General features: G+C 36.2%; 1 protein-coding gene across 1 annotated transcript; it reads right to left on the reverse strand.

The window, feature by feature from the left end:
* Nucleotides 1–936: 936 nt before the first annotated feature.
* Nucleotides 937–1,932, reverse strand: LOC107019632 (uncharacterized protein K02A2.6-like). The gene has a single exon (XM_015220051.1). It carries the CDS (start codon nt 1,930–1,932, stop codon nt 937–939), a length of 996 nt encoding a protein of 331 aa, XP_015075537.1.
* Nucleotides 1,933–13,696: the final 11,764 nt, after the last annotated feature.

Consider the following 13,696-nt stretch of genomic DNA (forward strand, 5'->3'; position numbering starts at 1 on the left):
TTCTTGACAAAGACTCGAATCAAATACATACGAAAAAAAGTGACGAAAGTATAAGAAAATTATAAACTATACGAGAATAAAAGAAAAGATTCGATGAAGACTCTTTTTTTAGTAAAAAGAAGAAAGAAAAACTTATCTGAGTGCGGGAGCCGAGTCTACTGATCACGCCATGCAATTTGAATTGATTTTCAGACTTGGCTATCCAATCTATTCATCAACCATTATAGATCATTCAATCTTGATGTGGAATCCCGACACTTAATGAAGCCATAAATAATTTTGAACCGTTATTCACTTTGTGATATTCACGAAGGTCGTCGCCACTAAAACTCTATCATGTTAATTGCTCCAGCTCATGCTCGCCCTATGGTGCATGTCAGAATTTTCACTAATAAGATTCTCTCATATTCAACTCCTTTTCGCCTTACGGTACCCACTTAGGGTTTTCACCAATAAGACTCTCTCATTTTTATTTCTTTCTACTCACATTTGTCTTATGGTGCCCATTCAGGATTTTTATCTACCCTTAACCAACATACTCTCGACATATCAAGGGTTGATGCAAAGACATTTCTTTGATTGACTTTAGATGATAGGGTTAATTTTGAGCTTTGAGATGAGAGACCAAATGAATAAACAAACGACTTTTGCCCCAGTTTACTACAATATGAATTTTTTGATTTGTATTTGGTTGAACCGAACCAAACAGTAGTGCTTCCTACGTATCTTGCCGAAACAAGAATCGGGTCGAACGTAGTTCAGGTAATTTTTTTTGAAAAGTCAAGGAAACAGCATAACCAAGAGATTCAATTGAATCAACCCTTGAAATATCTACCAAACATAAGGGTTTCTAATGTCGAAAATCAAATCATATGTAATATCTTTTCACAACATCAGCATTGACAACCGTTTCTGTCACTTTGCCTTATATATCTGCTAAGTAAAGAGCACCATTGGGTAATACCCTTTAACAACTAATGGTCTTTTCCAATTTGGAGAAAATTTGCCTTTGGTTTCGGCATGATGTGGAAAAATACGTCTCAACACTAATTGACCCTCTTCGAAATGTCTGGGACGCACCTTTTTGTTGTATGCTCGTGCCATTCTATTCTGATATGATTGTCCATGACATACTGATGTCAGACGCTTCTCATCAATCAAACTCCATTGCTCTAACCGAGTTGTGATCCACTCATTATCACCAATTTCAGCCTCCACAACAATTCGTAAAGAAGAGATCTCAATCTCTGCAGGTATAACTGCTTCAATCCCGTAAACCAGTGAATATGGGGTAGCTCCCACTGACGTACGAACTGTAGTGCGATAACCCAACAAAGCAAAAGGCAACTTTTCATGCCATTGTCGAGAACTTTGCACCATCTTACGAAGTATCTTTTTTATATTTTTGTTAGCAGCCTCTACAGCCCCGTTTGCCTTTAGGCGATACGGAGTCGAACTTCGATGCTCAATCTTAAATTGGTAGCATACCTCTTGCATTAAGTGGATGTTGAGATTTGCAACGTTATCAGTTATTATCACCTTTGGAATACCAAACTGACAGATGATGTTGAAATGGATGAAATCCACCACGACCTTCTTGGTCACAGACTTGAAAGTTACTGCTTCCACCCACTTTGTAAAATAATCAATGGCCACCAAGAAGAACCTGTGACCATTAGATGCTTTTGGTTCTATCGGTCCAATCACATACATTCCCCATTCCACGAAAGGCCATGGAGCAGACATTGCATGCAACTCAGACGGGGGAGAATGTATCAAATCACCATGTATTTGACATTCATGATATTTACGAACAAATCGCATGGAATCCCGCTCCATGGTGAGCAAATAATATCCTGCTCGAAGTATCTTCTTGGCTAGAACATATCCATTCATATGAGGTCCACAAACTCTTGAGTGTACTTCAATCATGATTGTGGAAGCCTCTTGAGCATTTACACACCTTAGAAGATCTAAATCGAGTGTCTTCTTGTACAATATGCTTCTGCTTAAGAAAAAACCCTTGCTAGTCGTCAAATAGTCCTTTTTTGATTACTAGTTACATCCGACGGACATTCTCCAGACTGAAGATATGTTTTGATATCATGAAACCAAGGCTTACCATCAAATTCCTCCTCAATCATGTTGCAATAAGCATGTTGATCATGAATTTGTATGTATAAAGGGTCGATACGAGCGTCATCAGGGTGTTGGAGCATCGAAGATAAAGTGGCCAATGCATCTGCAATCTCATTGTGCACTCTGCGAATGTGTCTAAACTTTATCGACACGAATCATTGAAAAAGACCTTGTAAACAATGTTTATATGGTATGAGCTTTATGTCTCGAGTTTTCCGTTCTCCTTGAATTTGATGAACTACTATGTCTGAGTCTCCTAACACTAAGAATTCTTGGATGCCCATGTCAACAGCTAACCTCAGACCCAAAATGCAGGCTTAATATTCAGACATATTATTAATACAATAGAATCTAAGTTGTGCTGATATAGGGTAATATTCCCCTGATTCAGACATAAGAATAGCTCTTATTCCAACTCCTTTCCTGTTAGAGGCACCATCAAAGAATAACTTCCAACCTTTATTGTTATCGTGAATAACTTCATCGATACAAGATATCTCTTCGTCTAGAAAATAGGTTTTAAGTGGTTCATATTCTTCATCAGTAGGGTTCTCTGCCAACTGATCTTCCAATGCTTGAGCTTTCATTCCGGTCCGCGTTACATAGATAATGTCAAACTCTGTGAGCAATATTTGCCATTTCGCAAGCCTGCTTATGGGCATGGGCTTTTGAAAAATATATTTCAACGGGTCCATACGAGAGATGAGATAAGTAGTCTAAGATGAAAGATAATGTTTCAACTTCTGTGCTACCCAAGTTAGGGCAAAATACATTCTTTCAAGAAGGGTGTACTTCGCTTCGTAAACGGTTAACTTCTTGCTGAGGTAATAATGGCGAGCTCTTTCTTCCCAGTATCATCATGCTGACCCAATACACAACCAAAAGAATTATCCAGTACTGACATATACAATATCAAAGGACATCCTGGCTCGGGAGGAACCATCACAGGGGGATTCGATAGGTAATTCTTAATTCTTTCAAAAGCTTCTACATTCTTCGGTCAACTCGACTGTGCCATTCTTTTTCAACAACTTAAAGATAGGCTCACAAGTTGTTGTGAGTTGAGCAATGAATCTGCTGATGTAGTTTAACCTTCCTAGAAGGCTCATAACCTCAGTTTTGTTCTTTGGAGGTGGCAATTAGTGAATTGCTTTTATTTTTGAAGGATCCAACTCGATACCTCTTGGACTGACTATAAACCCCAAAATCTTCCCCGATGGTACTCCAAATACACATTTTGCAGGATTAAGCTTGAGATTATACCTGCGGATCCTTTCGAGGAATAGTCTTTCACATGATTTGACTGTTTTTTAGATTTAATGATAACATCATCCACATAAACTTTGATTTCTCTATGCATCATATCGTGAAACATGGTTGTCATTGCTCTCATATAAGTTTCCCCTGCATTTTTTAATCCAAAAGGCATAACACGATAACAATATGTACCCCATGGAGTGATAAAGATGTTTTTTCTGCATCTTCGTCATCCATAATAATCTGATGGTAACCCGCATAACAATCCACAAAAGATGCCACCTCATGTTTAGCACAATTATCCAATAAAATATGAATTTTAGGCAAAGGAAAATCATCTTTTGGACTTGCCTTATTCAAATCACGATAATCAACACACACTCAAACTTTGTCGTCTTTCTTAGGGACGGGTAAGATATTGGCTAACAAAGAAGGATATTGAGCGACTTGAATGACTTTGGCCTCAAGTTGTTTTGTGATCTCTTCTTTAAATATTACACTCATGTCGGTTTTGAGTTTTCTCAACTTCTGCTTTATCGGAGGAAGATTAGGATCAATTGGCAACTTGTGAACAACCATGTCAGTGCTTAATCCAGGCATGTCATCATAAGATGACGCAAAAATATCTTTGTAATCAAGCAGGGCCTGGATTATATCGTCCTTTTGAGGTCGAACATGTACACTTATCTTAGTCTCCTTAATAATTTTTCCTGATCCCCCAAATTTATAGTCTCAGTTTCACTCATGTTTGGATTTTACTTATTTTCAAAATGATTGAAATCCCTCCTTACTTCTTCAAATACTCTGTCTTCATCATATTCAATTTCTTGACTTATTGTTTCAATATTAGGTCAAAGATTAGATTAGATATGAAGATCTGGCAAAAAATTCTGCATGCATGTCATATCACTAGAATAGGCATAGAAAGAACTGTATAAAACAAAACAAACAAATATATTAGTCTGAAATAAAGATGCAATTACATCCTATTTAAAAGGGAAATAGAGAGCTCGAAATAAAATGACAAGATAAAATCCGAATTACAATCCTTGAATGAATCGGACGACAGAAAAAAAAACAAGACAGACTACCAAGACTCGTCTTTAACTGGGAGAGGGGTGGCCTCCCAATTTTTGAGCTTGACATCAGGACTAATGAATTGCACATCTCTTTCACTAGTGCCTTCTCCGAGTTCCACCATATCAACCTCAGCAAATAAATTTTGAAAATAGTTGATCATTTCTTCGCTTTCTTTCATCATTGGCTCTGGAAAAGATGATTGATAAGCTTCTGTTGCGCGGGCTTTGATGAAAGATTTGTAGATTGTTTGTATAGGCTTGATAAGTTACCATACATCTCTCTTCTGCTTCTTTGCCATCATATTGTCCTCGAATCTAGGTTGGTAGCCTAATCCAAAAGTACCGATGCTCTTTCGTAGACTCACTGGATAAGCTTTCCCTTGCAAGAAGATTCCTAAGCCTTTACCCGGCTCAAACCCATGTTTCAGCACCACCATTACAGACGCGATGGGCATCTTTGGTTTTGAAATGACACTCGCCTCGAGGACATGCTCAACAACCACTACCTCAAAAGCTTGATAAACCAGTGCCTCATTCTCATTATTCTCCTTGATAAAAGAGAAGGAAGAGTTTTTGTAGATTGACAAATCCCCCTCACCATGAACAATCACCTCTTGTCGGTCTTATTCAAACTTAATCATTTGATGCAATGTTGAGGGGACTGCTCCAGCCCTATGCACCCATGGCCTCCCCAACAATAGATTATAGGACGCGTTGATATTCAACACTTGAAAATTCACAGCGAAATCCACAGGCCGTATGGTTAGTACGAGCACTATCTTACTAATGACATCTGTTTTTGACCCATCAAAAGCTCTAACACATACATTGTTGGGTCGGACCCTTTCAGCACTAACATTCAATTTCTATAGAGTTAATAAAGGACAAATATTTGCTCCAGATCCTCCATCAATTAGAACTCGAGTGACATATGAAAGCTCACACTTTACAGTGATATGTAAGCCTTGGTTATGTCCTATACCTTCTTTGTGTAGTTCATCATCTGAAAAGGTGATGCGATTTACCTCAAATATTCTCCCAGCAATCTTATCTAACTGACTCACTGTAACTTTACTAGGAACATGTGCTTTATTGAAAATTTTAATTACAACCTTACGATGTTCATCAGAATGTATTAGCAAAGACAACAAAGAGATTTGGGCTGGAGTTTTTCTTAATTGTTCCACCACGGAGTAGTCTGATAGTTTCATCTTCCTTAAGGATTCCTCTGCCTCTCCATCAATGCGGACTCTTTATTTGTATTTGGTCAATTTTAGTTTTCCTTAATTACATTGGGACATAACATCTTCCTGAACGGGTTATTCCTTCTACTTCATCTATTTCTTCATCTTTCCCTTGTATGTCACGACAGTAGGCTCGTAATTCCAAGGAACAACTTTGGGGTTAGTCATTGGGAGCTGGGATACTGGCCTGATAATCACAGGAGGAATATGGGCCCCTTGCACGATCAAGATAGGCTTGTTTGGCCTTTTTGGGACAAACGATCTTGCCTTACTCGGACTTGCCCAAACATCTTTAAGGGCTCCTTTCATAGTTAAGATGGGTGTGTTTGATGGGCACAACTTGTCTAACCTACTTTCCGCCCCTAAAGGCATCATTTTTGTTAAATCAACAACATTTACCGACTTCTCAATGCCAGTTCCAACCTTAACAATTGGCTTATACGGAGATGCAAACTCTTCGCGACCCTTCATCATTTCTACCATGTTTGTTTCAGTATGCCTCGACAATGGATTTTGATTGATGTTGGGTCCACTCGGACTCTCAACTATAATTCGATTAGAATTGATCAAATCCTGAATGGCCCTTTTCAAATACCAACATCTCTCTATGTTGTGACCTGGGGCATTAGAACAATATGTGCAATGTTGAGAATAATCCAAATTTCTCGGGGGAGGATTCGACATCTTTCTCTTAATAGGACTCAAAACATTCAACGTCCTTACTTATTGGAACAAGTTAGCATACAACTCCCCAATAGGAGTGAACTAATCTTTAACGCCATTTCCCTTCTTGTATTGTGGTCTAGGACGGAAAGGAATTCTAGAAGTATTTTGATGAACTTGGGGGGGGGGTGGATGATTTTGTGGAGTTTGTGCACGCCATTGTGGATAAGAAGTGGGTGCAATTGGTTGTGCATTAAAAACATGATATGGAGAGTATGGTACAGAATATTGTGGAGCTTGGGAACGAAAATAGTGTTGTGGGGAATTATCTTGGACATGAGTCCTAGGAGATGATACAATAGTGGCCACATCCTCCCTTCTCTTCTTCCCTCAAATATTTCCAGAACCATTTTGAAGCACTTGTATTGTGGCTTTTAAGTCAACTTGACTTACAATCTTTCCAGACTTGATGCCATTTTCCACCATTTCCCCTACCTTAATAACTTCAGTGAATGTCTTCCAAACGGCATAAAGCAGATAGTGAAAGTAATCAGATTCTTGCGCCTGGATAAAAACGTCAATCGTCTCTGACTCCTTCATCGGTGGTTTAACCCTAGCAGCTTGTTCCCTCCAGCTGATAGCATATTCACGAAAATTTTCCGTGGTCTTTTTCCTCGTGTTGGCTAACGAGGAGAGATCTGGCACAATATCAATATTATATTGGAATTGAATTGCTGTACAAAACATCGAGCCAAATCATCCCATGTGTGCCAGTTGATGATATCCTGGTCTATGAACCATTCAGATGTAATCCCTACTACGCTTTCCCCGAAATAGGCCATAAGTAACTCTTCTTTGCCCTCTGCACCCCTCAATTGGTTGCAATATCTCTTTAGATGAGCTAAGGGGTCTCAGTGGCCATCGTATTTCTCAAACTTTGGAGTTTTAAAACAAGCAGGCAAATGGACGTGAGGAAACATACACAAGTCACTGAACGAGATGCCATTGTGTCCTCCTAGTCCTTGCATATCTCTTATACTCTGTTCCAAACTCTTCATTTTCTTAGTCATTTCTTCATGTTCCTCATTCTTGACCATCTTCTCAATTTCGACAGGGGAACTATATTGATGAATGTGGGGATGAGATCTTGGAATTTTATTGGCCTCTTAAAGAGTGTAACTGTGATCACGCCGAACTTTGGGCGGAGGGTCACTGTTGGATTTGGGCACCATCGTTGGTTGCGGGACGCTATTAGTCGGGGCAGTTGACACAAAGAGTGGATTACTTATCATAGTTGTATTCGAAGGGTGCACTATAGAGTTCCAGCGACATTGGATGTGTTAGCATAGGGGCTGAATCATGGGGGATATATCGGATCGCTTGTCGACCCCTGGATAGGGGAGACATATTTGCATTAAAATAGTCCGGAATCGAAGACGGTGGAGGTTGTCCACTCATCCAAGCCTCGTACATATCTGCCATTTGTTGTCTGTTGTCCCTCTTTCTTGTGAAGTCATCTGGTTTTGGATCTCATCATTGTTCGATTCATTTTCGTCTTTGGGGTCCATTTTTTGTTTCCTTTTTGATCTTGTATTGTAAGGATGTGATGCCAGTTTAACCACAAACCAACTACCTTTAAGCTAGTATGTCTCTCTTTATTTCTCTCTCTTTCTCTCTCTATCTCTCTGAATGGATTAACAAACCGATTAGTGTTAAAAAATTATGCACATTGCATCCACATACATAATTCTAATATGGAGGACCGTATGTTTCATCCTGGCTTACCTAGGCATTCTTCTCTTCATTAGTTTTTATTATTTTATTATTAATATTTATTTATTCATTTATTATTATGATTACCATTATCATTATTATTTTGTTTTCTTTTTTTTTTGTTTTTTTTTCAGAGAGAGAAGAAAGAAAAAAAAATTTGGACCGAACCCCCTGGGTTTCCTACATATCATGTTTGGCTCATGAATCAGATCTTGCGTAGTTCGAGAAAGATATTGTTTTTTTAGCATGACATATGCACATAAGGTGACCAAAAGAAAATCTTTTTCATTCATTTTCAAATATTTCTAAAACAATGATTTGAATAAAACATAAAAAACAGAAGTATCTAGGACTTATATAGACCCTAATTGAAAAAAAATAAAAAAAACGAAAAAGAAAGAAAGGGAAAAAAATGAAATAACCACTACTAAGAAAATAGACTCGAAAAGAAACTGAATCATCGAATCTTAATCATCTCCAAGACCCTTATAAATCTTCGCCAATGCTTTCGGTAGATATGGAGCCAAAGCACGGGCCTGTCGGCCCAACCTCTCATCGTTCTAGTCTAAAGATCTAGCATAAGCATTATTGAGTTCATCCCTGAGTTGTAGTATTCGGTCTCTGGCTTCATCCATATTGTCATAACAATTCAGTAACTAGTGGTGAGCAGTATTGACTTCATGCGTCAAATTTTCCCTTTGTTCTTGGAGCTCTCAATTTGAAGGTGGAGTGCATCTCGCTCGGCTATCCTTTGACCTCTCTAAATCTCACGGTGTGCTTGATAAGCACTGAAACCCCTTGCTATTTCTCTTTCCCGTTCCATAGAGGCTTTAGCTTGAGTTTGGAGTCTAGACTGTGCGCAGATAAGATGGGCCTTTTCTTTCTTATACTCCTCTTCCTGTTGCTCCATAGCGCCTGTGGCAATGTCCAAGTCTTCTTGTAAGGTCAGAAAGGTAGAACGGTGTTTTCTAACTCTAACTTCGAATATCGCATCACGTTGGGCCAACTCATGTTTAGCGTTTTTCAGGTCATTGCTAAGGATATCCGGAGTAGATTTATAGCTCCTTTCGACTTTGAGGCGAGCTTGCTTAATCTTAACTTCAATTTCAGCTTCTTGATCTATAGGTCCTTTTATTGACCCTTCTGGCATAACCTTTGGAAGGGGCTAATCATGAAACCACTATAAGTACGCTTGGTCCACCTCTCCTCTTGTGCGATCCTTCACCATATCGTGGGGACTTGAGAGTATGCATCCCCCCCAAATCCTAAAGATCTCTGATTGCTTCAAAGGTATCTCGGGATGAAACTTATACATGAATTCCCGCATATCTTCATTAGGTGGTAGAAACTGGCGTCTCCCAAGTTGTCGCATAACTCTAAGTGGCATGTAAGGTTGGACACCTCGAAGACCCATTAGGAAGATGAATGATCGAAAAGTAGACATGTATATCACCTCGGCCGACGGAAACCAATGATAATTCCACACAATCTTGTCAGCAGCCAGATTAATGAGGTGTTGCTTCCAAGTTTCAATACCCTTCGGAAAACTATGATCTTTGATTCTTTCTTTGTGGCCTCCAATATAATCATTTCATTCTACTTTAAAGTCCACTGCATAAGGGTGATGACGAATGTATTCAATCATCCATAGTTGTAATAACATATTACATCCCTCAAAGTAGTCTTTTCCATCCTTGCAAATTGTTAAAGCACGATAGATGTCTACCAGAATCATTGGTACGAGGGTGATATTAGGCTTTTTCTCAAAAGTTGTAATGACTCCAGCCAAGTTCATGCTAATCTTTCCTCCCTTTTTTGGAAATACCATGATCCCAAAAATGCCACCACGAAGGCATTATAACTGTGTGCTTCCCAGGTCAGAAGACACCCATTATTACGGAGTGTCTTTCCATACACTTCGAACCCATCACTTTTTCCATATCTTTTGTACAAAAATTCTAACGGAACCCATCCATTATCGAGACAACCACCTATATCATTCTCATTTATATGCAGTAATTCTAGAAACCTCCTCCCATTAATATGTTTTGGTATCATAGGCTCTCCTTTGTGAAGATGTTTACCCTTTCCAATGAATGCCCCTATCTCCTCAAGCGTAGGGGTTAGTTCACAACAAGAAAAACAGAATACATTCCTTAACGGATTCCAAAAATGCACTAGTGCTTCTATCAAATCCCATCGTGGCTCAACATAAAAAAGGCTTCGTCGAAATCCCCAGCTTTTTGAACACCATTCCTTGACCATGGTTTGTCATATTTTCATACCATGTCTTCAAGAATGTCGGGGTCTTATCCAATATCATGAATCGAGGTGATTGACCCTCCTTTGTCTCTTATCTCCCTTTCCATATGGATTAATATTTTCCTATATTATGATAGTGACAAATTAGGCCTAATCAAATATATTTTTTTAATAAGAATAACGTAACAATCATACACACAAAAAAAATTAATTTTTTATTTTTTTTATTTTTATTTATTTATTTATTTTTTAAAAAATATGGTTATTAAAGGAAGAATGAGAAAATATATATATATATAAGTAGCCCTCAAAAAATTTTCAAAACTAAAAATATTAGTATTAGATTGTATTTTGTTTTTGTTAATGAAATTTCCAATCTCTTTTTTTTGTTTTATATAGAAAAACTTGATGGTAATGATGGATTTTTCTATTTGTAAAAGAAATATAAATTTTGATAGAGAAAACTGTGTTTAATAAAAGGAATACGTCAAAACTTTAATTTCATATTTTTCGTTATAATAAATTTTTTGTTATAATTCATTCATCTAAAGCCGATAAACATTTGTATAGTCTTCCCAATAATGCAACAAGTAACACAAATAATGTACATGATAGTCTTAAGTAGGGATACTTCACCTAGACAGGCTCGACCCTTGTGTTGAGCTCCCTATTAATTCAACAATATTCATGATGCAGATAAATCAAATCCTATTAGGGATATTCATATTTGAGGCTTGTTTTACTAGGTAAACAACCTAATAGAGAAGGTGTCTAGACTGGCTGTAAAACGAGCGGACCACTCGAATCGAGAAGGGACAACTTACCAGTAGCAGGGCTTTACGGCCTCACTGTTAGTCCTTCCCATCCTAAGACATGTGTCACTATAGAATCCTTCCCAGGAGCGTTACCGCATCTCTGGTATCTCATGGCTCGGGAGCGTAATTGCATCTCCGAATAAAGTATCTCAGAAGATTCAGATGGATGCGCGAGGAAAGACAATTATATGATAATTTACATATTATCAAAAGGGTAAATAAGCAAGCAAATACATATCATGCCATTAAACACAATATCCACAAATCGATAAGTACGTAAATAAATAATAAATTCATGTAGAAGTCCATGTTTACACCCAGCAGAGACGCCAGAGAAGTCACACCCCTTTTTCGTGCAGCGGCGTAAGGGTTTTTCCAATTTAAGTGACGTTATTAATTAGGGGATTATTTGAATATTTTTTAGAGTCGCCACTTGGAATTGAGTTATGGTGTTCCAAGTCACCTTTTTTGTTTAATCCCTAATCAAAACAAAATGACTCTTTGTTTGGTCTGCGAACCAGAAATTCGGGTAAGGAATTCTGTTGACCGAAAGGAATGCATTAGGCACCTCTCGAGTCTCATGGTTCTATCAAGGTCGCTTTATTGACTTTTATATGACTTGATTTAATTTTGGATAATATATTATTTAGTTTAATAGTAAAAATGTCATTTACCCTTATTCTATGATTTATTTAAATATATTAAAAAAAAACTACCTTATTTTATTAATCTATACCCTTTAATTAAAAATGTATATACGCATATAAATTAAATCAAACAAAGCAGAATGAAATAAGATATTCTTTATTTTACTTTTTATTTTACTATTTTTTTTGTTACGTTTCTTTTTTCCCTTTTTACCTTCTCATCTTTTACTATTATTATTATTTTATTATTATTATTATTATTATTATTATTATTATTATACTTTCGATGTTTTATTTTTTGTTTTTTTATTTAACTTAATTTTTTTCTATTCGGACAAAGAAACTTTAAAAAAAATTAAAAAAAAATTCTTTCCTCTTCAATTGCATGTTTTTTTTAATATTATTTTTATACTTCTTTTTCTTTTATTTTTTCCTTCTGTTTTCTCTTTTACCCTTTTTTATTATGTTCTTTCTCACGTTTTTTTTACTTTTCCCTTCCCTTTTATTATTATTATTATTTTATTTTTATTTTTTTCTTTCATTTTTATTCGATTTTTTTATGTCATTAACATTAAACGAAGATACTACTAACTGAAATTAATATATTTACATAATAGCTACACATGTCATCATTATAAAACTAAATATGAAAAATTAAAATGACTTGGACAATAATTTTACTTAAATATAAAATAAACTATGAGTTATTTAAATATGAAATAAATCACGGTTTGTTATAACAATTTCACACTAAATATAACTATACAAAGGATCTAACCATGAAGTTGATATGAACTATTTGAACATACTTCATATAATCACATCAATAAATATTAATGGTTTAAACACATGAGAAATTTAACAATTTCAATATATATTGCAATCCATTCTCGCATTATCATGACATAAACTAATACAAAATAAAGTTAAGTATTACCTCTTGTGGAAATTATTTCACGAAAAGAAAGAAGTTACGAACCAAGAACTTGAAACCTCGAACTCCACTATTTTTTAGTTGTATTTTTTTGTGTGCGTGTGTTCTTCAGAAAAAAAAATGAAAAGTTTCCTTTGTTGTTTCTTCTTTTTGTTTTCCTTTTCCCCCTTTTTGTTTTCTTTTTGCACTTTTTCGTTTGCTGATTTTTCTTTTTCCTCCTTTTGTTGCTGATTTTTACCTCTCTCCTTTTATTAATTTATATATAGTTATGTATATGTTTGTATGTGTGTATGGAAAGAGTTGGATTAGTGGAGTGAGGTGTGGGGTGAGTGGAGAGAAATGGTGAAGTGCGGGTGCGATAATGGGTAGGTTAATTTCTTTTAATTATTAATTTTTTGTTATAAAATAATAATAATATTAATTAAGAAAAATTAAATAGAGAGATAAAATAAATATAAAAATTAAAATCACTAATTTATTAAAACTTTGAATGAATAAATAAAAATATACCTTAAACTGTGATTCTATTTTTTGTGGTTTTTATATCTTTAAAAAATAAACTTAATAAAATAAGATAAAACTCAAACTATTTATAAAAAAATATTTAAGCTCTAAAAAGGGTATAAAACTTAAATTCGGTCAAAAATTACGTGTCTAGAGTTTTTGCCCCTCATTGACTGAAATCACAAAGAGTTTTTAGACAAAGAAGTAGACAAAGTGACAAGTTTTGACCGAACTCTTATTTGAAAGACCAAAATTTATGCGACCGAGTCCTTGTTTTGGACAGCCTACATATCCCAGGTTATAAGGGAATCAGGTCACGTGTAGTTCAAGGAGATGAGGTGATGAGTTGGAGTTAAATGAGGTTCCAGCGAGGCTCTAG

The sequence above is a fragment of the Solanum pennellii genome, chromosome 5 (genome assembly GCF_001406875.1).
Source record: "Solanum pennellii chromosome 5, SPENNV200".
Taxonomy (NCBI): Eukaryota; Viridiplantae; Streptophyta; class Magnoliopsida; order Solanales; family Solanaceae; genus Solanum; species Solanum pennellii.

Coding starts and splice junctions, on each gene's coding strand:
- LOC107019632 (XM_015220051.1), bottom strand. CDS start 1,932: ATGATTGAAGTACACTCAAGAGTTTGTGGACCTCATATGAATGGATAT.